This window comes from Notothenia rossii (assembly GCF_949606895.1).
Source record: "Notothenia rossii genome assembly, chromosome: 1".
NCBI lineage: Eukaryota > Metazoa > Chordata > Actinopteri > Perciformes > Nototheniidae > Notothenia > Notothenia rossii.
The window spans coordinates 69,379,799-69,406,906 of record NC_136912.1 but is presented as its reverse complement, the minus strand read 5'-3'; the positions used below and the strand labels follow the sequence as shown (position 1 = coordinate 69,406,906).

Sequence of the window (27,108 nt, the reverse complement as noted above, 5' to 3'; positions counted from 1 at the left end):
GTGGTTATTTATTAATGAGCTCACTTTCTCTCTCATTAAATATGAACATTCCTTGTCTTCGAGCTTTACAACAGAGGGGAATTCCCATCAAAAGATATTTGAAAAACTGAACTGAGGCAATCTAGTTTGTTTGGACAAAGTGTAAAAGGAAAGCTTACTATTTTTCTTCAGGCTTACTGACAAGACAACAATAACACAGACAATTTAACATGTAACCTTTATTTAGTAAATTAAAACCAAAGTTTAAAAAGGTAGATATCAATGAAAACAAACAAAGAGAAGAATGTGTGCAATGGTTTTAGGATGAACCTGTGACGTGGAGAATTACTACTGTTAGTGATATACTAAATATGTGGATAAGAATCTAATTGATATTTATGACTTGTATATATTGTGAATTTTTTGGGGGGGTTTAAGTTGAAATGATAATGTTAAGTTTTGGTGTGGTATGTTTAAGCATTCCATTTATTTTTAAACTTTAAACAGTCTCAGCCGTTTGACAATAATTTCTTTATTCAATGTTCACTTGCTAGTTTTTGTGCCTGATTTACGGTCTTCAGCAGTTTTCTCAGTTGTTGTGACGATATCAAAACAGGAGGCCGTATTCATGACTACAAAAACGATGAAAGATTTGAAGAAAGAAGACGAGTCAGTAAAGTTCCACATTGAGTTTAGATTTTTTTGGGCAAATGATACTTTTATGTTTAAAAAAAAAGTGTCTGAATCATAACTCTCTTCGCTTAAAGCGAAAGTCAGAAAAATGACATCACTATATTGCCAGAAAACCTTCAGTAACAGGACTGGCTGTTCGGTTGAGAGTGACCTTTGACCTTTCCATAATCCTTGACCAATAGTTTTGGAAATCACTCGAAAAAGGTCATAAGTAGACCTTAAATTGGGAATTCTTTCTTTCTTCCGAGGTCAATTTTGAACTTAGATGGTTGAATGTTATGACAACACAACACAGCAGTGCTAAGAACAAAGCCATAACGTACACTAAACTGTCTCCAGCAGAGGAAACGAAGACTGCGATGTGATTTTGAAAATGTTAAGAAGCCTAGTGGTGGGGTTGTTTTGTTGCAGTCAAATTGGCCAATTTATTTTATCGTTAGCACTTATTAGAGATGTCACTGTCCGAGCAATGTATCAAGCATTGGAACATGAACGTGAATAAGATGAAACTACGCCTTTCCTCTGCGCTGAGATTACTATTGAACTGAGAAGTAAATTCACCACCCAGACATTCAGCGCATAGCCCTCACATGCAGGAATCAATAACACCTATGGATCTGGCTCAAAGCACAATCCCAAGCAAACACCCGACAATAACCAGAGACCTGAAATTCAAATCTGAGACGTTTTTTGGGCTGTTAGCTGGCTGTTGATACGTCCCAATAAGGGGTCTGTGTGTGTTTCAATCACCCAGATAAACTGTGACCTTTATTGGAGTGGGGAGGCCATGAAAGCAATCTGCTTGTGTAATTAACTGTCAAAAGGGAGCCTGTTACTGCTGGGGGAAACACAGCATATCATCATTCAATCTACAAAGCGCAGGTGGGAAGTGTGTGCTCGCCAGTGTTGTGTATAACGAAGGTGAGGCGTGTTTCAGAGGCATATTACACACATGGGGTAATTCATTCTGCATGTGGTGTCGGTGTGTTCATAAGAAAGTGTTTTGTGTTTAAGTTGCCCTATTGTTGCTTTATTAAGTCGCTCCGTGAGTGTCTGTGCGTGTGTGTGTGTGTGTGTGTGTGTGTGTGTGTGTGTGTGTGTGTGTGTGTGTGTGTGTGTGTGTGTGTGTGTGTGTGTGTGTGTGTGTGTGTGTGTACGCGCAGAGGGGGTGGAAAGTGTAGCGCTGTTGCATGTGCCACAGTAATTGTTCTTTCCTTAAATAGCTGCTGTCATAGTAACTGTGTGCCTGTGGGCAGGTTGTTAGAATACATTGACACCTGAAACCTTTGAAAAAAATAACTTTGATGAACATAAGGGTTTAAGAGGTGTGTATGCATCACATCTCACTCTGTTTTTTATGTATCTGTGCTTTTTTGGTTGTTTTGTGCAAATTCACCTGCTTTTCGTTCTCATCCTCCAGCCGCAGCCTCTCCTCGATGCAGTTGCGGGCTTGCAGGAAGACTTTCCTCTGGGTGCGTTCGGTGAGAATCCTCACAAACACCCCCGACAAGTTGACGCTGGTGAAGAGCACCGCGTTGGCCACCAGCTGCACACAAACGAGAACAGACATGCCACACAAAGCTGTCAGCATCTGCATACTGCATGTGAGCCTGAGGGAACACACATGTCCATATGTGCATTTCTGTATGCAGTCATACATCCTGGCTGGATTAGACCTCACAATCCTGATTAATCCATAGGATGGATTAAATGGCAGACATCCAGGCCCGTAACATTGATTACAACATCACTCATACTGTAGGAGTGACTTAAAGAACAAAAGCCACACAGTGGAATGGCTGGCAGATAAAGCACATTCATGATTAATGATCAAAGACTACTGATCGTCACAAACAGTTCATTTGGAGGAGGAACTATGGAGCCACTCTGTGTCATTGATTCCTCAAGGGTCAGAGGTGAAAGATCGAAGAAGAAACCCTCTCACCCGAACCAGCAAGATGGATGACATACAACAAAATACCACTTCACTCTAGTTGATTGATATGGAAAAACAATGTTTGGGCTACTAAAAGTTTATTTTTTAAGCTTCAAATGTATTATTTAAAAAGAATTAATGTTCTCGGGTTGAACTATCCAATGGAATCTGTAGAGTAAATAGACATAGCTTGTCATATGCCAAAAATAGTTGTGGACTACTCTATTATTGGACCAGAAATCTGGAGATGTTACATAACTTTGATACTTTCAACTTGAATTATCATTTTTACCTAAAATTTCTGGCTCAGGGACCAGCACTGAGTTGTGTATGTGGATCTGAATGATCCTGTGTTAGCACTGGCAGCTGGACAGCTCCTCGCCTGCTTCATTAGTGAAAAGTGAAACTTTATGCTGCTTTCAATTGTACACCTGTGTTTGTGTTAACCCACCGACCCCCCCTACTCGAGGGAACACCGGATCATGCCATAAGCATACTGTTTCTTGGCACAACTTCACATTCATACTTGAAAGCCCAGCTGAGCGCTTAAAAGTTGCTCAAGGGTACTTGGACTGCACCTTTTGACTGAAATGGGAGTGAAGTATAGCTTAAGTCAACAGAGTTGGCGGCGTAAGTGAAGGGCTCAGCTGGTTGCAGGTGTTCACTTACCGGTCTCCACAGCTTCTGTTTCCTCCCGGTGAACGATGTCGCGATCACAATGAAGTGAGACGTCGCCAGCATCACCCCGAACAGCACCGCGAGCAGCGTCCGCACCGGCAGCAGCACGTAAGCCACGAGGGTGACGAGCATGAGCTGCCACACGCCTTGCTCAGGGGCAGCGGCGCTCAGCAGCTCCGACGTGCCCAGCGCCAGCGGGAAGGGGCAGCAGAGCAGCGCAAAGGTGAAGCTGAAGAGCAGCGCCAGCTTCGCGATCTGCTGCAGCTGCGTCACCTGCAGGTACTTGACGTTGGTGACGATGAACAGCGACAGGAAGACCACGCAGTGTACCGGGTACGAGCCCTTGGACAAGGTGAGGCGCGGGCTGGAGAGCAGCTCCACCAGGGACAGCGACGACGCAGCCACGATGAGCACCGCCAGCCCCTTGAGGGTGGCGGTCTGCTCCAGCTTCAGGTTGTAGTTCTGGAAGAGCGCCTCCAGCTCCTGGCTGTTGAACTCGTCCTCGCAGGCGACGGCGCCCAGGCGTGCGCCGGCCGGGCAGTGACCCTTCCTCCGCCGGGTCTTGGCGCTTTCAACTGGCATCCCCTCCATGTTCCGGCCATTCATGAAGCGGGGATTTTGCGCACGAGCCGCTCAACTTTTCGGTTCCTGTCCTCCTCCGCTCGGGAATCGAACCGGCACCCTCTCCCAGTTCATGCGTCCTGGATGTCCGAGGGTAAGTCTCGGTGTCAGAGGAGGGGGAGAGGGTGGCAGTGGAGACAGCAGAGCACCGTTCGCGCCCTATCCACAGGTTGACGATTGTTGGTGTGTCGTCAGGAAAGTAGCCCGACCAATGTGCAGCACGCGCCTCTCTCCCTCTCTCTCTCCCTCTCTCTCCCCCTCTCTCTCCCCCCCTCTCTCTCTCTCTACCTCTCTCTCTCTCTCTCTCTCTCTCTCTCTCTCTCTCCCTCTCTCTCTCCCTCCCTTTATCTTGGACCACCCGCGGTGCCTCCCGCCGGGTTACGGGTGATCCTGCCGCATCGTTTGTGTATGATCAAAACCAAAACAGCTCACCACGAGGCTCGGCGAAGAGTCCTCCCAAAATAAATAAAATAATTGACAATACCTTCCCCGGTTTACTTTCTCCCCCTCTTCCTCTCCCCTCTGAGACGCGCAGCTCACACGCAAACACACTAAGCCTACAGTAAATATGAAATACTCCCTTGTGCCCTTCTCCTGCTTTAATTTGCCTTAGTGAAATGTCAGTGGTTATGTGAAGACAGCAGCAAAACAGCACTGGTGATTTCCCCTCACTGTGTCTGCAGTCAGAGCTGAAGTAGTTCCCGGCTAAAAATAGCCCAGCTGCACCGGTGGATGGTCCAATATAGCAACAATTTGGTCTTTCCCGCATCTCTACCCCTCATATATTGTATTGCAGTCAAGTGCTCAATTCGAGGAGAGGATTTACAGAAAAAAAAAACTCTTACCCTATTAACTGTGAAAATGTAAGAATGATGACTTGCATCTTAAAATGTGATGCACCATTGTTATAAATGAGGGCATGCTTTGTGCACATTTGCACATTTTGTGCATGCTTTTTTGGATATTGTGTACATGTCTTTGTGTTATGGTGTAGGTGTGGCTTTAAGTTTACATTAAAACACCCACAAGGATGAATCTGGTTGCAGAAATCATATCCTCATAGAGAAAAAAGGCTCATCAGTGGAGAGTGTAACTCAGTATTGCAAACCAAGAGAAGCCTATAAATATGCAAGTGACAACTTCAACAAAAATCACTCAAAAGAACTGGATTAAAACATGGAAAATGAGGAAAGGATAAATGGTCCTCAAAATAGCAGCAGCTGCAGTAGCTAAATGCAATAATTGGCATGAAGAAAAGTAAAAAAAACATGTGTTATATAAGGATATAATGAGCAGACATATTCAGGATATCCAGAAATATGCTTATAAAGAAATTGAAATGAGTCATACACATGGCTAGTTTATGTGCAGTAGTTTTTTATATATATTAGTTTAATAAGTCATTTAAGTTTAAATTAATTAGTAGTGATAAATAAAAATAATATTATAATAGGTGTATTAACATGCGATATTAATATTGTAGAACATGAGGAATAGATAATGATATGTGAAATGCATAGGTGTAAAAAAACCAGATTTGACTGTAATGTATTTAGTAATTGTTTACAGCCTTAGGATAATGATTGATATCCTGTATCAGTAACCTACGTGTTACATGAATGCCTATTTCTCTCCGCTTTACTTCAGTGTTAATTGTCTGATCTGACAAGAGATAAAAAAATAACAGGCTTTCAAACTGATCAACAGCTTCTCTTTAGCGCGCATACAAGCATATAGGAGACAAAAGCAAGTGTTTTTGTGCCTGACCGGTGAGTTTGCTTTGTGTTGCTTCGTGTGCCTCAGATCCTGAAGATCTCCGAGGTAATCAATGGAGCGGCTCATCAATGTAGAAGTCAATGTGAAGCGCTTTGAGCCTTCCTAACAAAAAAGTCTCGACATGCACAAAGTCAATTACTATGTGCCAATATCTACTATCGTCCGACGTGTTTCCTCAAATCGATGGGTTGCAGGGCTGGATCCCAACGGTGAGAAGAAAGACAGTCTGACCCCATCTGAAGGAAGACTAATGTGATTTGGTCTAGTGGCGAAAAGAGCTGACACACTTTCACTCTGAAGTCCCCCCACTGTCTAACAGTTAGTCTAAAGATGTTAAGCTCCAAACTGTGTATACATCTTTTTGTGGATGTACTTGCCTGTGAATATTTGTGATAAGCTGCAAAGATATGTCCCTTATAGAGTCCGCTCATTGCTTCCTACTTTATCAAAATCTCAGTCTAAGGGAATCTTATAGGACACATACTGTATGTACAATACATGAGAAAACATCCATTAACACTATTTGGAAACGGTCAAAGGTTTAACATCCAAATAAGCAGCCATGATAAGCAAGTTAAAATATGTAAGAAATCTTTTTACAAAGATAACAGATCATTTTTCACAAAACTATCTTTACTTTGTTAGCTCCGACAAATACAGCTCACATGAAAATGTACCATGAACTTGCATGGTTTGTATGTCAGCTAGGTTTAACTTGTGAAGCTCCAGGGCTAATGGGAAATGGTCTTCCAAATAGAAATAGTATATGAACAACAATATCAGATAATAATAAAATAAAAACGACCATCCTTATGTAAACATGAGCAAAACAATACACAGTAAAATGAGGCTAAGGTTATTTACACATGATTTTAGATGGATAGATAGAATTGGAGGGATGAAACCCCTCTTTAATGGTCACACATGCAGGGCACACAGCAGACACAGTGACATTGCTCAAGGGCACCACGGCAGGGCCCAGGAGGTGAACTGGGAACTCTCCAAGTAGCAGTCCACACTACATATTTTAGCTCTGTTCGAGGACCGGCGCCCCTACATCTCCCAGTCCAAGCCCCGACTGACTGAGCCCCTACTTAAGTTTTTGTTTTACTTACCTCTTTTTCTTCAGATTACATTTAAGTGTGCCATGAATGTATACATCTAAAGCAGAAAATATGCGGTTTGTATGAACCAGATGAAAGTCAGGCTGATATTGTTGGCCAATATACATCCTGCACATATTTAGATTCCTCCTTTTTCCTCCAGTAGCCTAATTAACATATCTGAACTAGAGAACAAGTATAAATAACTGACTTAAAATAGCAATATAACTCATTTAATAATTAAAAGTTAATTATTGACCTTGAAATAAAACGTGAATCAATAGCTGGAGATGGATTCATTTGTTGAAGTTGTAATGCACTTCTATTTCCAAGGTCAGTAACGAACTTGTGCTACATGATGCTTATTATATACTATATGTGTTTATCTTTATTTGAAGGGGTGTGCATAACCATACTTGACAACTGACATGACCATGAATGAGTCTTTATGCATGCTTATTTGTATTTTCATTAACTGTCATGTGGTCCATGATATAATTTCTAATGGAGTTAGGTGTAATTAGCACATTACTTTAGGCTTCATTCATGTTAATGAGAGTGTCATGACAATGTCCTGTCAGCCTTATGCACAGCCCTTCAAATACATTGTTACCATCTCTTAGGGCAGCATTACATCAACAATAAATAAACTCAAATGTTTTGTGGACTGTGTGTAAGAAGACCCTCTTTCAGACCGAGCCAATCTAATATGTTAAATATTGAGGGGGGAAATGAGCAGCCCCTCTAATTTGGACTGATCCAAATGTCTGTTTAAAATTGGATTGGCTCACTGACGTGCTTCTACAAACTGAGGAGGCAGGTTCCGGCAATGGTTAAGTGAATGTGTTCAGCCTCATTAGATTGTGTTTATAGCACAAAACTGTATTGGTGCCTAATTTAAATTTGCCAAAGTGCAGATTTTATCGGTAGACGGAAACATCAGCTAAATTCATTCAAAGCGTATAACTCCCCCATTACTTTTGTATATTTGGATTTCAAATGACTCACTATCCTTATTTTATCGATCAAAATGTGGTTGAATTCTAACTGCCATTTAAATTGTCTTCTCTCTAACTATATTTCCCTCATTGTTAATCATTCATGTGCATATGATGCCTCATAAATGAACCTTAAACAGCTTTAAGTTTGGGAAAATCAAGTGCAGCATTATATCACATCCCCACCAGCTCATTTCCAAGTGTCTCATCTGTCCTGTTTAGCATCGTACCTGTGAAGTGAAGTGATACGGCAGCCAGGCGGCTCTCTCTCTCTCACCCTCTCTCCTGAAGTAAGTGACAGCTACAGATTTTTCGGACCATCCTACCCTCCAGGATGCCTTGACAGTCCCCCGTTGCCATGGCAACAGAGGCAGTACGGCTTGAAGTTGTGACTGATACGCTGCTGAGGTGTTTCCCAATCTGACACTCTCTCTCTCTCTCTGTCTCTCTCTGTCTGACTTTCTTTCAGGTGGTTAGAGATGATGAGTGCAGCTGATGTGTTTGTACCTGTCTGCGCCGCGGCGACGCAGCACCCTGCCCTGTCGGCTCATCGCGCTCACTTACATTTCTCCAAATTGAGGCTGTGACATCAAGGTTGTTCAGAGGAAAGCTTCAGAGGTGACTAACCAACACAAACATGCAAAGACACAAGGTGGTTGAGTAAGGGGTAGACATTGTGCTAACTGTGTGTGGGCATGTGTCTACTAGGTAAATCCTTCAATTTATTTAAAAGTTGTAAAATGTCATACCAAGTCTAGCTGCGACCTAAAAATCCCAGCTTGTATTTGTCAGGCCTCCAGCCAGGTGATTTGGTGTGTATGGTGTGTGTAAGTGTGTGGGATGGCAGCCAGTTGGCAGGGAGACACAGAGACAGATAAATGGGACTTTAGCAGACTGGGATCTTCAGCACATTCATGAATAGGAGCCCTCCACCGGGGCGATCCACTGCTGCTGCACTGTTGTTTGTATTCATGAATAAACCTGCTTGCTGCCATTCATACAAACACAATTAGCTCTCTGGTTCTCCTGTGGAGGACAGGCTTAGATGAACACAGAACCCAGCTCTCATGCATAAAACACTGATATTCCTACAGCAGCCAAAAGAGCTCATGAACCACATTGTCTATATAATTGCTGTGCATAGCTTAATGGATTTATTCTTACATTTTTACATGATTTCCGCATGTTAACAATCAGAAAATAAAAAAGAAACCTGAAAGAAAAGCTTTAAAGCTGTCCTTGACACCTCTTTACTGCTGCTTTAATGTATTTTTAAAGTGCACAACTACAGATTGTAAGTATGCTTCCTTATGCACAAGAGGAGAAAATGAGAAGGATGAGAGAGGCACAAAAAGAGAGTCTTCTGCAGTAGGCTGGGTGTTAAAGTGTGTGTGTGTGTGTGTGTGTGTGTGTGTGTGTGTGTGTGTGTGTGTGTGTGTGTGTGTGTGTGTGTGTGTGTGTGTGTGTGTGTGTGTGTGTGTGTGTGTGTGTGTGTGTGTGTGTGTGTGTGTGTGTGCGCGCGCGGTCTCTTTGGTTGCAGTGAATGTGTGAGAGCTATTGAGAGATATTTTTAATTTGGTGTGTCAGCTCCTCTCATCTCCCTCAGCAAGAGATGTCAGAGGGAAGATGAAAAACATTTCCAATGCAACTATTATTTAAACACACACTCGTGCAAAATACATGCACTTTCAAAACTCTTTCATATGGCACCAGTTGCGTTAAAAGAAGCCTGCCAGATTGTCGGCGCTTTTTTATCAATTTCTCTCAGAGTGCCTGTGAGGGAATTTTACATGAACACTATTAAATATGAATACGATCCTGATTGGATGAAATTCCAGATGAATGATAAAGTCTTCCACAAAAAAAAAAAACCTTGAATCTGATACCGATGGTGATGAAAGATTAAAAGGGCCCATGCTCTCCGCTTATGAGAAGAAATAAACAACTTCTGGTGTTTGAACGAAAAAGGAAGCTTTTAATTCTCCCGACACCTCCGAGCCACGGTGACTGAATAATACTTTACCATACGGTACACTGTAAAAAAACGTTCAAAGTACTGGCAGCAGCGGCTGCCAAACAAAAACCCTTAAATTAAAGTAAAATACTTTAACTGAAATAAAGTGAAAAAGCCATTAATTTAAGGGAATTGTCCTTAAAGATTTTACAGGAAAATACTGTAATTTTACAGATTTATCCTCTCTTTTTACAGTCAATAACCTTTAATAAAAGTACGGCACTAATACTTCTACGTGCAAATACTCAAATTTTACGGATTTATCCCCTCTTTTTACAATCAATAACCTTTAATAAAAGTACAGCACTAATACTTATACGGGCAAAAAACCCGTAAAAAAACGGTCAACTGACTGGCAGCAGTGGCTGCCAAATAAAAACCATAAAAATTAAAGTAAAATACTTTAACTGAAATAAGGTGCAAAAGCACTTAATATACAGAAATTGTCCTTAAAGATTTTAGAAGAAACTTTCCTCTCTTTTCAAAATCCATTGTCTTAAAATGTTACATTCAAATACCTTAAACAAAGTTCTGATGAGAAAAACTGTTTTTTACATTTTTTGTATTAGATTTGTATGATCAAACACTAAAATAAATACAGAACCTAAAGTTCTACAGCTAGAATACTGTTATTTTACAGCTTTTTATAACATTTTCCAATCAAACAGGTTCAATAAAATCACAAAATGTTCAGTAGGAAACAATTACTCTGAAAACTTAAAATATAAAAATATTTGTAGAATTATAGTACAAATAATGAATACAGCATTTCCAGGGCTCGACATTAAGGACTGCCCGATGGCCCGGGGCCATCTAGTATTTAGCTCGGGCAATGGAGCCTCACCTGCTGGTTGCCCGATCGGGCAATCTATTATGCCAGTATCATGCAGCTCGCGGATCCAGTAATGAGTGACCCGACAGTAAAACTAAACATATCTATAACTAGTTTAGGTGGTTTGAGAGGTAATTAAAATAGCTACGTGTGATATTCTAACCTGAAGTGTGTGTTTTGTCCGCTCACCGCTGCATGTGATCATGCAGAGCTGCGTGTCGACTCGTCAGCATCAGCTGATCTCTCTCTCCCGTCAGATTAGACTTCACTCGCGTTTATGTCCATATCGATCAGATCCAGCTAGTTCTAGCTAATGATATGACTACCTGCTTATTAAAAGACACCTAAACAATAAGTGTCGCTATGCAACCGGCTGAGGCCACAAATTATAGCGCAGCATTATGCATTTGTTTACATGCCCACCGGAACCCAGAGGCATTACCAACAGATCAACGCACAATCAAGCCAGACAGGACATCTCTTTCTCCACATTACGTGTTAGACATTAGAATTGACTATTATTGTCTGTCACATACTCTTCTTGTCTGTCACATAAGTGGCGCAACTGAAGCGGTATTGCGCTAAAGGCAAATTATTTTGACCGAAGAGATTTAGATTTGCCGGCTAACGGGAACTCCGACGTCACCATTTTGTGTGCTTCGCGGATGCGCTCGGCTCCTCTCGACTGCTGCTCGGGTCTGCTCGGTCAGCTTCCGGATGAGGAAGCATTCATTCGACCAACTTACAGTAGATAACATTACAAACATTTTTAACAGGGGCCATAATAGTGTAAATAATGTTTGTTTTGGCAGTTATAACTGAATGTAATGTTTTCTACTTTTTTACATCTGGGAAGGCATTTGCCTTCATCAGATGGAAAGTGTCTTGACCAACAACTTAAGTATTTCTTATAGCTATGCAGGGCATGCAAGCGAGCAAACAAGAGCAAACAAACAAGTGAAATGAAGAATACAATTGAAATTGTACAATATAATATTGTGGTGGTTCATCTTATAATTCAGTCTAGAGAATGCACCAGACAGCATCTACAGTAAGACCTGGAAAAATCTAAATGTTCGAGGGGGAGGCCCCCCAAACCCTTCGTGCCATTTCGTCCGCGCGCATTTTTCAGGCCAATCTCTATTGGGCTCAGGGCCATCTGTAAATTAGCTTAGATGGCCCACAAGATTTCATATTTAAACACCATACTTATAAACAGTAGAAACAAAAAGTAAGTTTAATTTTTATTACTTTGAAACATTCTCAACAGAAAATAACAGAAATTGCAAAATGGCAACATATGTTCACATTGTCCATTTGAAGGAGCAGTGTGCAGGATTTAGTACGTCTAAAGATGGAGATGTAGGTTCCAACCAATGGATAACTTGTTCACTCACCCTCCTATCCCAAGTTTGTAGGAGAATGTATATTGGCTGCAAAAAACTTGAGGCCCAATCATGTTTCCTCTGTCCATTCTGCGCTACAGTAGACGTGGCAGTGCAACCTAGAGGACAAAAAGATCAGAATCAGAAACGGGTTTATTGCCAGGTGGGTTCACACGTACGAGGAATTTGACTCGGTGTCGTGGTGCATACATACAAATAAAAAATAAAAATAAAAAAAGGTACACAGATAGCCAACTATATTAAGAACACTGTAATAAAAATATAGTAAGATAGCAATAAAATAAAGCAGTAATTTAAATAGAAATAGAATGAAATAAATGATAGAATATAAAATATGTGCAGTAAGCAATATTTAAACATGTCATTATTTACCATCCTGTGATCTCCATTATGTAATGCATAGTCTGCGTTGTGGCTGAGGTAAAGTGTCAGTGGGGGGGGGGGGGGGCGGGCCCTGTAGAGATGGCGAGAAGTTTTGGTCCTGATGGAGAGGTTCTGGTCCTGATGGAGAGAGGTTCTGGTCCTGATGGAGAGAGGTGTTGGTCCTGATGGAGAGATGTGTTGGTCCTGATGGAGAGAGGTTCTAGTCCTGATAGAGAGAGGTTTTGGTCCTGATGGAGAGAGATTTTGGTCCTGATGGAGAGAGGTTTTGGTCCTGATGGAGAGGTTTTGGTCCTGATGGAGAGAGGTTCTTGTCCTGATGGAGAGAGGTTCTGCTCCTGATGGAGAGAGGTTTTGGTCCTGATGGAGCGCAGCCTCCAGCCAGAGGGTTGTGTTGAAGGCAGAGCTGAAGTCCAAAACAGGATCCTGGCGTAGGTTCCTGCTGTGTCCAGGTGCTGGAGGAGGAAGTGAAGTGATAACTATTAGTAAACCATAATGATGGATGTTATTATCAGCAGCTGCCAATAGATCCCCTACATCTTGTATGATGGACATTACACACACACACACACACACACACACACACACACACACACACACACACACACACACACACACACACACACACACACACACACACACACACACACACACACACACACACACACACACACACACACACACACACACACACACACACACACACACACACACACACACACACACACGTTATTGAGAGCATCCCAAGGGCATTGATTATTTCATAAGTTTAGAAGGGGGGAACATAGTCTAACAACAGTTAGCTTTTGTTAATTTTACCTCGAGACAAACTTGTGAGACTTGTTTCTGAAATCCCTTTTTCTTAAAGTGAATACATAAAAAATAAAACAATGGAGCTTACCCTAAAACTAACCACTCGATTGATTGTCTAACATGGCCTAGTCCAGGGGTTGGCAACCCGCGGCCCACGGGCCGCATGCGGCCCTTTAAGCCCTCTGCTCTGGCTCCCTTGAGCTTAGACAAAAATAAGAAGGAAATAAAATAAAAGTATTTGTAGGACTATTTATATTTTGTTGCACGGTTGAAAATGTTTCGTATCTTGTATTTTGAGGTGATACTGTGACACATAAATAAAAAACAAAACAGTTTTAATGAGGTCAACTAAAATATGTGTCACATCCTGCTACGGTCCCGCGCGAGCGCCTTTTCTTGGAGGCGCGAGCGCCTTTTCTCGGAGGCACTCGCGCGGGGACCCCCGGCTCGATGAGCGAACTATGGATAAATCAACGAAAAGTACCGGAGGAACACAGGATTTAATTCTGTGTGGACAGAGTTATATGTTTTCACAGCAAACGATGCTGGTTTACCGGTATGTTTGATATCTAGAGAGAAGTTGTCAAAGGTGCTGCAGCCTTTACGTATCGAGGAACAACACGGGAGAGGAAGACAGCTGACGATCTTCAGTCATAATTCAATGGGGTATGTAATTTATTTCAGAAAACACTTCTTGTTATATTCCATGGAATGCTCTTAACGTCCCGATAGCAATGAATATATTAAATGCTTTGACAATAAATACATACAAAAATGTATCTCTGGAAGCCGTAGCGCTGTAAAAAGCACGACCAATCATTTTAGCCGACCCGGCTAAAATAACTGGATGGCCTACCTGCCTGTCAGCCTTCCATCTCTGTTCCATCTGTGCACAAACTTATCTCGTGGCCTCATTGATGATGCGCGTTCGTATGTGTTGGAGGAGGGACTCTGTAAGAAAGCCTGAAGGAAGAGGCCTATTTTTTCTGGTTGTGTATTTTCAAATTCTAGCGCACTCGAGCTGGTTTCTCCATTCTTAACTACCCTACCTTTAACTCTTTTTAGGGTGCAGCTATATGTTTTATTTATTTCAAAGTGGGCCCATTTTAATAATATTTTTTTTTCCTTCAAATGTTCAGAGGACTCCCCAAGTGCTGTGTTTAATAAATTTTAAAGTAGGCCTGTGTATTATTTGTAATTCTCCTTATAGGAGTTCTTTGTTTCTTATTAGAGGTTAACAGTTGTATATAATGTAATAAATAGCCTAATAAATGCAAAAAAACTGTAGTTTTTGTCTGATATAACAATAAATACAACTTTATTAGCTATCAAGCTATAAAATATGTTTTGCGGCTCCAGACAAAAAATGTTGGGGGAAAAAGGAGCAAAATGGCTCTTTTGGTCAAAAAGGTTGCAGACCCCTGGCCTAGTCCATAAATGAGGTAAGGGTGGGAACAATCAAACGCACCCTCCCAGGCACTGCGTGTTAGCGAAGTACAACTGGGATTTCGAAGAGGAAGATATGCTTGGTCAATTCTTAATAAAAAAGAAAAACCAACAAATGTAGCACTTGATTTTCATTAGCAGCGCCTAGCTACAGTTGCGGAGCTTTGGTCAATACCACTAACAGTCTATTTCCTTAAAATGGTACATATCGTTGAATCTATATTTTCATCTTCAGGTGATTAAATCTGCATAATGTCCCTGTACAATAACATTCGAGCATTTTGTAATCCAGTGAGGAAATTCAAGACCAGTAAATATTGATTGATTAAAAAACACTAAATAAAATGTTAGTGTTTTCTTCAAACTCAGACTCTCTGCTGCGGCTGTACCTCAAAGACAAAACAATTGTCTGATGATCTTTGTTGAACAAGGTCTGATTGTCCTGTACAATGTGGGGTATTTTGAAATACTTTACTAAACCACATTCAATATTATGTTAGACACAAGTTAGTTATTACTCACATATCAAAGTCTTTCCATCTGCAAGATGGAAGAATAGCTGGGCGCTGCCTGGAGAGACTGATGAGGGACACAGGCTGGCTTCAGCAACTTTCCACACAAAGCCATCACATCTTCTCTTCCATAGTCCTCACTGTCCACTGGTCAAAAGAGTGAACATCACAGCTGTCATGTTAACCCTTTGTTACACAACATACAACCAACATGTGTCAAAAGTGACCCGAATTTGATTTAATTGTAAATATCTTTGCAATAAATTACTTTAACCATTCAGGATTCCAGGTATTCCTCAATTAACCTGTTTTAGATCAACACCAATTCTAATTTTTCCCTTTCTTACTTTTTGGATAAAAATCATGTTTTTATCACTACACTTCTAAGGCACAACATGGGTCAAACATTACACGTATTATTTTGCTATGTTATTTCATGCATGGCTGAGTGTTTCTTTGCTACTGTATGTGTATACATTCTCAAAAATAATTAATTTTAGCTGTGATTTGGACCAAGCATGTATGATGTAGTAATACAAAAACTATGTTAGTTCACACAGTGTGACATTAGCTAGTCATGTTAGCTTGTAATATATAGAGCAGAGCTAACTAGCAAGTTAGCCGAACGTTAGCGGTTAGCTTTGTATGCTATGCTAGCTGTTGGCTAGTGAACATTAACAAACTAGATTCTGCTGTAAGAAAGCTGTGAAACTTTACATTAAACTTGGCGAGACTGTGACACCCTGCTGCATGTTTATGTGTAATTCTCCCGTGTTGGAGACGAGAGGGTGAGGGGGCAGCACTAAGCTAGGTTTCCCGCGCAACATCTTGCAAGAAACAGCATCTCAGGGCTTCTTAACATTTAACAACCTATTAATGATGCATACCAACTTAACGGGAACAAACTCAGCTAACTAGAAGAAGAAACGTAACCTTAAATAAAAAATAAAACATTCACAAAGGGATGTAACGATACCAAAAACTCACGGTACGATAATATCGCGATAACAAGTCCACGGTACGGTATTTATCGCGATATTGAAAAATAAAGGGAAGAAGAAAAAAAATCGGATTTTTTTTTTTCAATAAAACATTTTTTTACTCGGAAAATGTTTTTTTATTACATAATAAATCTGATTTTTACAGCATTTTTGTAGGATAGCAGTATTTTAAAGTGTCAAAAACAAAGTGACAGTAACAGACTGGAACAAGAAAACCAGTGTTTTTGTACCTACTAGTACCAAACAAAGTAAGCATTTTCTTTATGCCACTGCATCTCACAAATAAACAAGGACATTTAATAATCAGACCCTGCAATAAAATAAATCAAGTTTCACTTTAGTTTTTCAAGTAACTCAACTCAAACTCACTAGTCACTCACTCAGCATCATCAGACAGGTTTTTAGGAATATGAGAATGTCCACATTTCCAGGTATTTATAAGCTGGGATGTTTGGGCATTTACAATATCCCCTGCTCTGGAAACAACTCTCTCGCTTGGTACTGATGTTGCTGGGACAGCAGTGGTCGCGTTAACCGAATATTTTATTTAACAATGACGGAAAAATCTGAAAGCAGTCTGTCATTTTGACAGATTAGAACAAACTCGGAACAGCACCAACGTTTCCCCGCAGCGAGGCTCTGGTGTTATGCCGTGTTATGCGTGCCCTCCAAAAGGAAATGATATCGTTTCCAAACCGTACTTTGCCATACAGATCAATACATGTCTGGGAGGTCTTGCTTTACGCTGTGCGCGTCCCGCGAAGTGCATGCACACACGGCATAACACCGCCCCCCACCCCCCGTTGACAGTTCACGAGCATGCTCTATCGTGAACTTTTCAGACCCGACGGGTAATAAGGGATTATGACGGATATTTTATGATCCTGTAAAATGACCGACAGCGAAAAAGTCTAACGCCAGGCTTATTGACAGGGCGAGATATAAATATATGGTTGATACTTGTCAATGTCTCTAGGTGTTTAAATGTAGCCCTGTAAATACGATGTCCTTTTGTGTTATCTGTTGTTTTATTTTCATGTTGTAACCTACTTGCTGCCATGTTAGACAGGTATCTCTTGAAAAAGAGATCGATGAGCTCAATGGGTCCACCTGGTTAAATAAAGGTTTAAAAAAAAAAAAGTGTTTACAAAAAATAATATTTTTTTTGAAATTAATTTTTTGGGAAAATCGTGGTAGATTTTGTCAGTCTCACGACGGTATCGGGAAGTTTATTTACCGCGATATTCGGTATATCGTTACATCCCTACAAACTAAGGATTATCTAAATACATGTTTCCCTCCATTACAGTTGCAGGACTCACCAGATCTCAAGTCTTCTGTTCTTTGTTGACGTCCCGATGCTCATATTTAACGTGTAAAAAAGATCCCGATATTAATCCATAAACTCCTGCAGCAAACATACAGACAGATAGCTGTTGCTCCAGCAGGAGGACACCGGAGGAGACCCGCTCAAACTCACGGTGGATGTTTCAAATGTGAACGAGAGGCGCGGACAGTTGACGTTTATATTAACCAATCAGGAGTGTTGTGGACTCATTCCAAACATGCCTGACTTGTCTGCCGTGTTCTGGCTGAATTCTATTTCAAGTGCCGTAGCACTGGCTGTCGGCCAGAATCCGAAAACCATACATTATACTGTAAAACTAAGGTTTATTACTGTATATTGACGACCAATGGAGAAAAAAACACAGCAACAGAACACATAAATAAAACAAGGATAACTGTGACTTATTGTTGAGTAAATAACAGTGTGTGTTTTAAATCTTGGTTCTCCCTGTAGAGATTACTCCACTTTCTATGCTTTTTATTTTGTTTAATGATGTTGTCAACTGTAGATGTTTACAATATAGTAAGTTAGGAATTTAATGAAAACATATTTATTTACTTTTGTTTCAACATTGTATATTTTGTGTTTGTTGTGGATTCAATCGAATATTGAGAAAATGATTTATGTAAAAATGTTTTACTTACATTTTACGTTTTTTTTATTTGATGCTTTTTTTTACAGTTTTATGTTTACCTTAAAATTAAAAAGAAATATCTTAAAGTCTTATAATAGTAATACACTTTTATATTACGAGTTACATATTTAATTACGGATAATACTTTTTATTTTACGTACATCTGCATGTATTTTCTGAAAGTGCAAAAATACTCTAAATATTATATAGTACATTTACTGTAAAAAAAAAAGGAAAATCACATTATTTGTTGTTATTGTCAAAATACTTAAAATGATGTTTTGAGTTGTTAATTTATAGTTAATATCTGTCATTTTACAGGATTTTGCAAGTTATTTAAAAAAACATGATAATTACTATACAAATTTACAGTTATTTCCTGTAAAATTACGATCTTTTTTTACAGTGTAGATAATGATGAATAACGATTCCCTGTGGACATCCGTCAACCTAATGACTTCCATGCCTCTGCTTTTAGTGAATAAAGTCACTGTGGACTGCAAAGTGGGATTAAAGTCATCCTGGTGGAATACAGCGCAGGATGTCTCTCAGGGAAAAAGTTCAATGGATCTGCTCACTTACTGCCAGTGAAGCTTGTGAACAAAAGCAATCATATATGTGGCTACCCCTTTAGCATCAAAGTTACTATTTGACTTTCCAGACATGACAGATCTACAAATATCTAAACTCTGAAAATGATGTTCTCAAGCCTCTGTTGACTATCACATTATTCGTGTGACGGCTGTTAAACATTTGGAATGGATCCCTTAGGTGAGTCACAGGAAGATTAAAGTGGTTCCTTAAATTATTTGGTAGAAATGTGCATCTGAAAAGGGAAATATGTAAGGCAAGCAGGTCACAAATCAATCCTATAAACACACACACATTATGTATGTATACTCATGTTATAAAAGTATATAAAAAGTGCCTATAAGGTTAGATTGTCGGATGCCAGCTTCAAGTATGGTAGTATAGATAATAAACCATAACAAAGTAATATTTTAATGAAAGGGGCTTTTTGCTGCCTATAAGTTCTTAAATACTTAAGGTACTTGTTGTTGCCGAAACTCTTGTACTTTTACAATAGCTTTTTTGTAGTGTAATATTGCTACTTTGAGTTAAAGATTGTATTTCTTCTTCCACGCTTGATAACCCCCATGTTGTGGCAGATATTAGCTACCGCCTATACACTACAAATTAATTGGGAAAACCTAAGTCTGCTAGTATCCACCTAGTGTAATATCTTCACAGCGGGTGAACCTTAAAATAGATGAAATGATGTAGTATGCTATACCAGGTTTAGCTCAAACGAGATACTTTGAAGTTGATGATGCTCTAAAATGATTTATGTTAAGTGATGCGTTTGTTCACGGCTGGTGAACTCCAGATGCTGTTCAAATCAGATGATGTACTTACTTTAACATTTCTTTTTGGATCGCCATAGTAACACAAGCTTAATTAGTTTAAATATCAGCTTTGGGTATTAGCCTTATTTTGGTGAAAGCCTATCTGTATTCACCTTAAAGGGGGCTTAAGTGCATAATATTGGTTTACAGAAAACTAAATAAAGCAGGTGCAGATGATCAGAGAACAGTCATATGCTTTTTTGGCAAAACATTTACTTCGGCATTTCAGTTGAAGAGCAATAATTGTCCATTAGAGGTGTCGGACAAATATCCCTTTTTACATGGAATCTGAACATTTTAGGACATGCCAAACATAAATCCTAAATCAGGCAGATCATGAACACCAGACTGTATGTTAAAGCCCTAAAACAGGCATGACGGTAAACAGGCTTCAGTATGAATCCGGTAGAGATTCAAGACAATTGACGTCAAAGGATCGGACTGTAAAAAATGAGGATAACAGTATTTATCCTATTTCTTTTGGTAGTCTTAAAACCTAAGAAATTAAAAGGTAAATCTTTTCAAACCTGTGTAGTGTAAACAGCTTTTTGATAAAGGTATGAGATGGCACTTCAAACTATTATTCCAGTTAATTACAACTCAGATCTTATTTCCATAGTTTCTGCCATCATTTTCTAATTGTTTGATACTGTTATTTACTAACCAAAAGACTGTAATGCCTGTCATCTGGAAAACATGGCGACATCGCAGAAACTGGAATTTTTGATACGATCAGGCATGTTCTGAATATAACCCCTGAAAAAAATCTGTTTTGTCCACAAATAAAACAAAGGTGGTAAGGAAATAACCTCTCTACTCTCTCTCTCTCTCTTTTTCTTTAAGTTCAGAACTGGAAATAGGAATAAAGTAACCTTGAGTTTAAAAATGAAACAGCCGAAGCATTTTTCTACACAAAAAGTTAAGAGAAGTCTGGATGAATAGTTGAGATTTTCAGATGACGGAGAAGCTTATGGTTGATCAATGCCGGAGAAACCCTTGGTGACCACGTTCTCGGGTCAACTTCCCAATCAACTTGACACATCAATATTCAGCAGCGGCTCGGTGAAACTCTGACTGAAAGCTTAGGACAAAAAAAACTAATCACCAGGAGCTGTGTGTCTGTGTGTTTCACACTTAATACATGGAGCATTCACCCTACAGATTATAGCTGCACACATTAAATGTTTAAGCGACCATGAATTATTGATCCCAATCAATGTCTGCAGATCAGAGCTGGCAGAGGAGGAGCTAATGAGTGGGGGGGCTAAACAGACAGCAGCACTGTACAGCAGCAGATATCCTCAGGGGGGCTGATGGTTAACCATCCATTCGCAAGTTAGCTGGCCAGCATCTAATGTAATTCACATATTCGTATTTCATAGGAATTAATCCAATTCACCCAATCCCAATCCGACCGTTTGCATTTATTTATTTTTTTCAAATCCTCAACGCTTTCTCTGTAATCTCCTTCTAAATTATATAATACAATTCAGAAACACTTTTAAAAGCAAAAATATGATCAAAATGAAGCCTCAACTAACAAGCTTTCAAGTAACTTCTTATTGAACATAACTTGTCTTTCAAGTTACACACGGAAAATGTTGTTTCAAAGCTAAAAATAAAATTAGGTTTCTTTTACAGAAATAAATCCTGTTTCTCTTTTCAGACAAGGAAACATTTGATATCTGCAACGTTTTTACCTGTATTAGATTATGGTGACCTTCTATACATGAATGCCTCTGACCAGTGCCTAAAGAGCTTGGATACTGTGTACCATTGTGCCTTACGATCTATTACTGGATATGGATATCGGGTACACCATTGCACTTTATATGCTGCTGCTAATTGGCCATCTTTGTCTGCTCGCACACTGAAAAAAAGGGGAAAGTGGGGTTTTTCAATTTGCAAATATGCATTTAATATATGAAACATAATTTATTCATGTTCCTCGTCGAAACATGAATCAATCATGTAGAACTATGTTAATCTTGAGGGGTTTACGTTCTATAAGTCTCAATCATGTTAAGAAATAAGAAAAAAGTTATGTTTATCTCTGTAACTCCGCCCACTGAGCACATACGTCAGCAGCTTGCTCCGCAGCCGATTACTCAGCTTCTAATGATTATTTACAAATATTTTATTCACAAATTAATATGGTCGGACTCAAACGCATACTTTAATAGTTTCGTAATTGAACCTGAACAATATGGCACTTTAATGGACAAGATGTAAAGCACAAAAAAATTGCAAAATATAATTATTTTTAAAAATGTGAAACTTTTTCTTTTTTAAACAAAGGAGGGGGGGAGGGGTTCTACCATTTGTTCTTCCCGCATCGGAGGAGTAAGCTGGTTCTGTCCCGAGAACATCTCTACAAGGTAAAAGTTATTTAAAGTTATTTAATGTCATCAAATGTTCGTCATAGTTACAGGTGACGTCACAAGACGCATTGTTTGCAAAAAGCAGAGTTCACATTTGCCGTTACAACGAGCAACGTAAATACAGCTGTCAATTTGTAAACATTGTCATTCACTGGTGTTAGCTAGGATAAAGCCATGAAATCATAAGGTGAGTTTATATTGATTGACTTGTGTTTAGCGTGTTTTTTTATACTGTGAGTATTTGTAGAGCGTACGTCCGACAGTTGCTTGATTTACAATATTTAAAACTATGAACCTTGCCCAAAGTTATGCACATTAAACCGAGCTCAGTGGGGAGGGGGGAGTCATATCAGATGGATGAGCTTGCGTCATGTTTGCATGGGCTACGTCTTGTTTTAAATTATTGTTTCATGTCTGCTGTCAGGTGGTGTAGAACTTTACTGCGTCGGTCCGGCTCTGCATGTCTACTCTTGTGCCAACTTTTAAGGGCGTTGATGCAGGTTGTAGGCCTACCTTACGTTAAGCGACCATCTTTACCCATTTAAGGTGTTGATTGTTTAAGATACAATATTGTCTGTGGGACCTCAGTGTTTTCCCTAAAAAACGGTGTTTATGTCTCTGCTTTGATCCGCTCTGTGTTCATGTAAATACCATAAATACACACAGATCAAAACAGAGACACAATATTGTGTGTGGGGATGTGTCCCGGAAAGCGATACTGGAAAGTGGAGGATATTAATGATTGTTTTACATTTTAGCAGCGGTGCACATACCATGAATATGGGGGACATGCCGGACAGATCAAGTAAGGGTTACGATCCACCCGCTGTGAAATGAACTTATCTTCCATATTTCCCGTACACTTGTGTTTACGGAAGTTGAGATGTTTCTCGGTTGTGATTGGTCGTTCCTCGTCACATGACGAGCGGTGCGCGCTGCTGCAGTGTACGTCTCCATTGAAACCAACGGAAATGACCTCGCAACGCTGATGTGTATGGCTCCGTATAAAGTTGTACTCATTGCATTAGTATAGGCTACTGTAGCTTTTTACACTGGAGGAGCCCATCTCGGCCGAATTCGGTTCATATTAACCTAAAGGTACATAATTAAATGGTAAATGTCGCCTTTAAGGAGCAGAACATTTTTGTTTTATTTGTGTGTGAATAATGAAATAATTTCAAATATGTTTTTCTGTGATAGGTAATTGGTGTGGAGAAGATTGACCTCAGCCTTGCTTTGAACATTGTTCCAAAGGCTCTGTAGTAAATGGTGAGTATTCAAATGTTTTGTGTTATTTACTTGACTAACTTAAACTTTTTCTTTAACTAATTGAAAACTGGTATTAGTCTGACAATTTCTGAATATTTATTCAGAACATTTACATACTGCAAACATTGCAGGGATATACACATTTTCTGATTTATTAGGCAAAAGTGATTCAGAAAGTGAGAGGCAAAAGCCAAACCTTCTGCGATAAAGCCTCCTTCACAAAAGTGATAATGTTTTGTTTGTTGAAATGGCTATAAGGGTGTTTCTTATATGTATTCTTATATTAAAGTAATACTTATTTTAAGTCGCTTTGGAAAAAAACGCAAACTAAATTAAATGTAATGTAGTCTAACCTGGTTGTTCGTACTTGATATAAAAAGTTATTCTCACTATAGAGCCAAAACAGGAGTAATGTGGTCCCTTTTCCGTGCTCTGGTCAATACATTTTGAATCAGTGGAAGCAACTTAACTGAGTTTTTGGTACACCCTGATAATAAAGAGTTACAATAAGCTAGCCTTGAAGTAACAAATGCATGGACTAGTTTCTCTGCATCGTTTTGAGGCAAGCACACAACTACAATCATAACATAATTAGAAAATGAAATGATTTCATGATTTTTATGACTGTGATATTTTGTTTTCTTTGATAAATGCGGAGTTTAAGCGCATAACAACCCTGCCCCTCCAATCAAGATTTCTTTCTTAGCTGGATGTGCTATCTGACAAACTTCTGAAGGTTTTTGAGAATAGAGGAGGACAGATAGGCCAGCGTCTGAACTGTATTATGTCAAACATGACTCAAGTAAGAATTCATTTTAAGAAAATTATACATCGAGTCAATAGCGTACACATTTCATTGAGCAAAATAGATTCTTTATTTATTATTCCCTTTCACTTAGGTTGATGATGTCGATTTAGGGCGGGATTGTCTTCTCAAGGGGCTGTGTGTGTACCTCAATGAGAGAGTTTGTGGTCAGTAGAAGTCATATTTGACCTTTTGATTTTTTTGTTGGGCGTTAAAATATGTATTTATTGAAACACCACATAGTATATAGCCTAAAGTATGTGAACATCCCTGTTTTTTGTTTAATAGCCAGACTACACTGAAAAGCTAGAGGGCTTTTAATTTAAAATGGATACAGGAAATGAAACATTTGTTATCAGGTCAGACAGGAGTATATCAGATAACAAGGAGGCTTAAAAGTACTGAAATCTGACCAAATGTACTTGTTAAACACAGGGACTGAGTAATGGGTATATAAATGTTTTGATTTGTTAGATCTCACTCTGTTCCTTTTGTGACTGTGCGCTCTGCAGGCAGAAGATGAAGACATCATTCTGCGGTCCATTCGGGGGATTACAGTGGGACTTTATGTTGTCAAACACAATTCCACCATGAGACCAGAGGACAGACGAGACCAGAGGACAGATGAGACCAGAGGACAGATTTTCCTGGAAGGCCAACAGGTACTAACTGATGTGGACAACATTGCACTAGCTGCTACCATGCTGTTTGGACTAATGTATGCAATGAACCTGAACGACCCCCCTAAACTGAAGTGCACGTTCGAAGTGCTCCAGCAAATGTTAATGGAGCTAGACGGCAACATGCTCTCCAAGAAAGCCCAAGCGTTTAAAAACAAACTATTTGAGTGAGCTGTTGCCATGGACCATTGTGCACTTTTAAAGCATTCATACTGGTCTTTCATCGATACAACTGTCTTGCACTTCCTTTGCTCATGCTTTTAACTTGATTTGCATGTTTCAGAAATGTGGGTTTTTCCTGGGGTCATGTTTTCAATGTACCCCTTGTCATGTGTTTCAGAATGTACTAATTGCACTAATTGTACTAATGTACTAACTTCAAAATGTCAGTTCTTGTTTTTATTTGTAATACTTTCTTTAGTGCATATGTGGTGAGAAACCAGGCCATTATTAAACTTCCATGTATTTTTCCAAAGCAATGTCATTGCTTTTTTGTATTAAAGTGCCCTTTCATATTAGCAGGTTACTATTTGAATAATGGATTTGCAAGAACATTTCCTTTTTTCGGCTAGGCCTTGACATTTCCTGTTAATTGTTTACTATGAATAAGTTACAAAAATAAGCCTTTCTTTGCCCTTTGGCACAATAAACCTTTATTTTGGTCGGGAGAATAGTTTCCTTTAAGCTTCCTTGCTATAATAATGTATATGTACATGCATCACAAACATTTTCTATTTCTTCTATTTCTTTATTTTCAATGTATTTGTGAATTCTCCTGGGGCTGAATGATGGAAAAACCAAAAGCTTATCTGGATGTGTGGTGGTTGTTAATATTGTTTTTTTTTTTGAGAAAAATACATGAATGTTTTTCAAAGAAATGTGTTTGTCTTTATTGGCTATTTGTTTTAAAATGTTATGATAAATGCTGTAGATATAAGAGATTAGGATGGATCCTGTAGAAGAATGTACGACATGCGACATTCACATGAAATAAATAATCTTATGTTCCCCTTGAGCACTAGGTAGATTAAACAGAAAACTATAGCATGTAGTTTAAACAAAACATTAATGTGGCTTTAACAGGTACAAATGAAATATACTGAGTATATTAAAAGCCTAAAATGAACATAAAAAGTTATGTTGGTTAAACATAGGGTAAATGAATATACCTATATTAAAGGAAATATTCACATTAACATAACAATTTCATGTTTCTTTGACATACATAGTTGTGTGTCTCTAACATAATGGAATAGTTTTGAGTACACATGATTTTAATATGTGCAACCGATCTCCATGTTTTTTATTACTTAAGTCCAACAGACTTTTTACAGTGAAGCTTAAATAAAGAACTCATGTTGCTTTAACAGGTACAAGTTAAATATACTGAGCATATTAAAAGCCTAAAATGAACATAAAAAAGTCATGTTGGTTAAACATAGGGTAAAGGAATATACCTATATTAAAAGAAATATTCAAATGAACATAACAATTTCATGTTTCTTTGACATAACATAGTTGTGTGTCTTTAACATAATGGAATAGTTTTGAGTACACATGTTTTTAATGTGTGCAACCGGTTTCCATATTAAAATCATGTTAATCCAACGGCCTTTTTTTTCAGTGCAGACTTTCCCATTGGTTGGGTGTTATTTATAAATCTCTGCTTGGGTTGGTTCCCTCCTACATTTGCACATACATGTGTCAAAGAGAAAGTCTATATGGCCTGCGCTCCCAATATTCTATTCAGATGCTGTTTCCTACAGTGAGAACAAAACTGGGTAAAACAGCTTTAAAATATGCTGCCCCCACAGCTTGGAACAATGTTCAGAAGGAGCTGAAACTCTCAGATGTAATCACTATGGGGGAATTCAGGTCCATCTTAAAGGACAGAGAACACGACACCATTGGTAGATGTGAGTGCTCGTATATCCTAAAATCGTTTTAAATGTTGCCAGTTTTGAATGATTTTTAATAGTTTGTTTTACTTTGCATATTGACTGGCTAATGTGCCATTTTATTTGTGTTTTGCAGCTGTATTTGTCTGCCTGTCATGTCTGTGTTTTATCTGTTGTAACTTCGTACATGCTGCCCTTCTTGGCCAGGTCACTCTTGGAAAAGAGATTTTAATCCAATTAGTCTTTTACCTGGTTAAATAAAGGATATATATAACTGTGGAGCAGTTGCCTGTTTGTGGATATGAAAAAATAAAGTGTAATTTTAAGATTAGGGAAGGATCGCTACAGTCCCAAACATCCATTGCGGGTCTGTAACACACTTAAGTCTCCCCATGAAGGTATTGCCAATCAAACAAAACCAGGCTGGGTCAAACAGAAACATAAACAGATCCTTTTGTTTATTGAACAGATGAAATGATGTAATACTCTGTACTCAAC

At 39.2% G+C, this 27,108-nt stretch overlaps 1 protein-coding gene and 2 long non-coding RNA genes across 5 annotated transcripts in view; 1 reads left to right on the top strand and 2 right to left on the bottom strand.

The window, feature by feature from the left end:
* The window catches only part of adcy1a (adenylate cyclase 1a), a 55,970-nt gene extending 51,336 nt beyond the window's left edge, over positions 1-4,634 (bottom strand). Inside the window, exons 1-2 of one of the 3 annotated variants that reach the window (XR_013809250.1) lie at positions 3,278-4,634; positions 2,069-2,218 (exon numbers count right to left, since the gene is read on the bottom strand). Coding sequence is in view for 2 of the 3 variants with exons in the window: in XM_079687079.1 (XP_079543205.1) it covers positions 2,069-2,218; positions 3,278-3,892 (765 nt within the window). In the remaining variant the exon portion in view is untranslated. The remainder of the gene's footprint in view (positions 1-2,068; positions 2,219-3,277) is intronic. The other 2 variants (XM_079687079.1, XM_079687080.1) reach the window with 2 other exon arrangements.
* Positions 4,635-10,580: 5,946 nt separating this feature from the next.
* Positions 10,581-18,089, bottom strand: LOC307043105. The gene is made up of 4 exons (XR_013809281.1): positions 17,512-18,089; positions 15,199-15,335; positions 12,409-12,872; positions 10,581-12,134 (listed from the first exon to the last, which is right to left on the bottom strand). It is a non-coding gene; the product is annotated as an uncharacterized lncRNA (long non-coding RNA).
* Positions 18,090-21,605: 3,516 nt separating this feature from the next.
* LOC307043100 lies at positions 21,606-26,888 on the top strand. The gene is made up of 3 exons (XR_013809280.1): positions 21,606-21,955; positions 23,159-23,227; positions 24,545-26,888. It is a non-coding gene; the product is annotated as an uncharacterized lncRNA (long non-coding RNA).
* Positions 26,889-27,108: the final 220 nt, after the last annotated feature.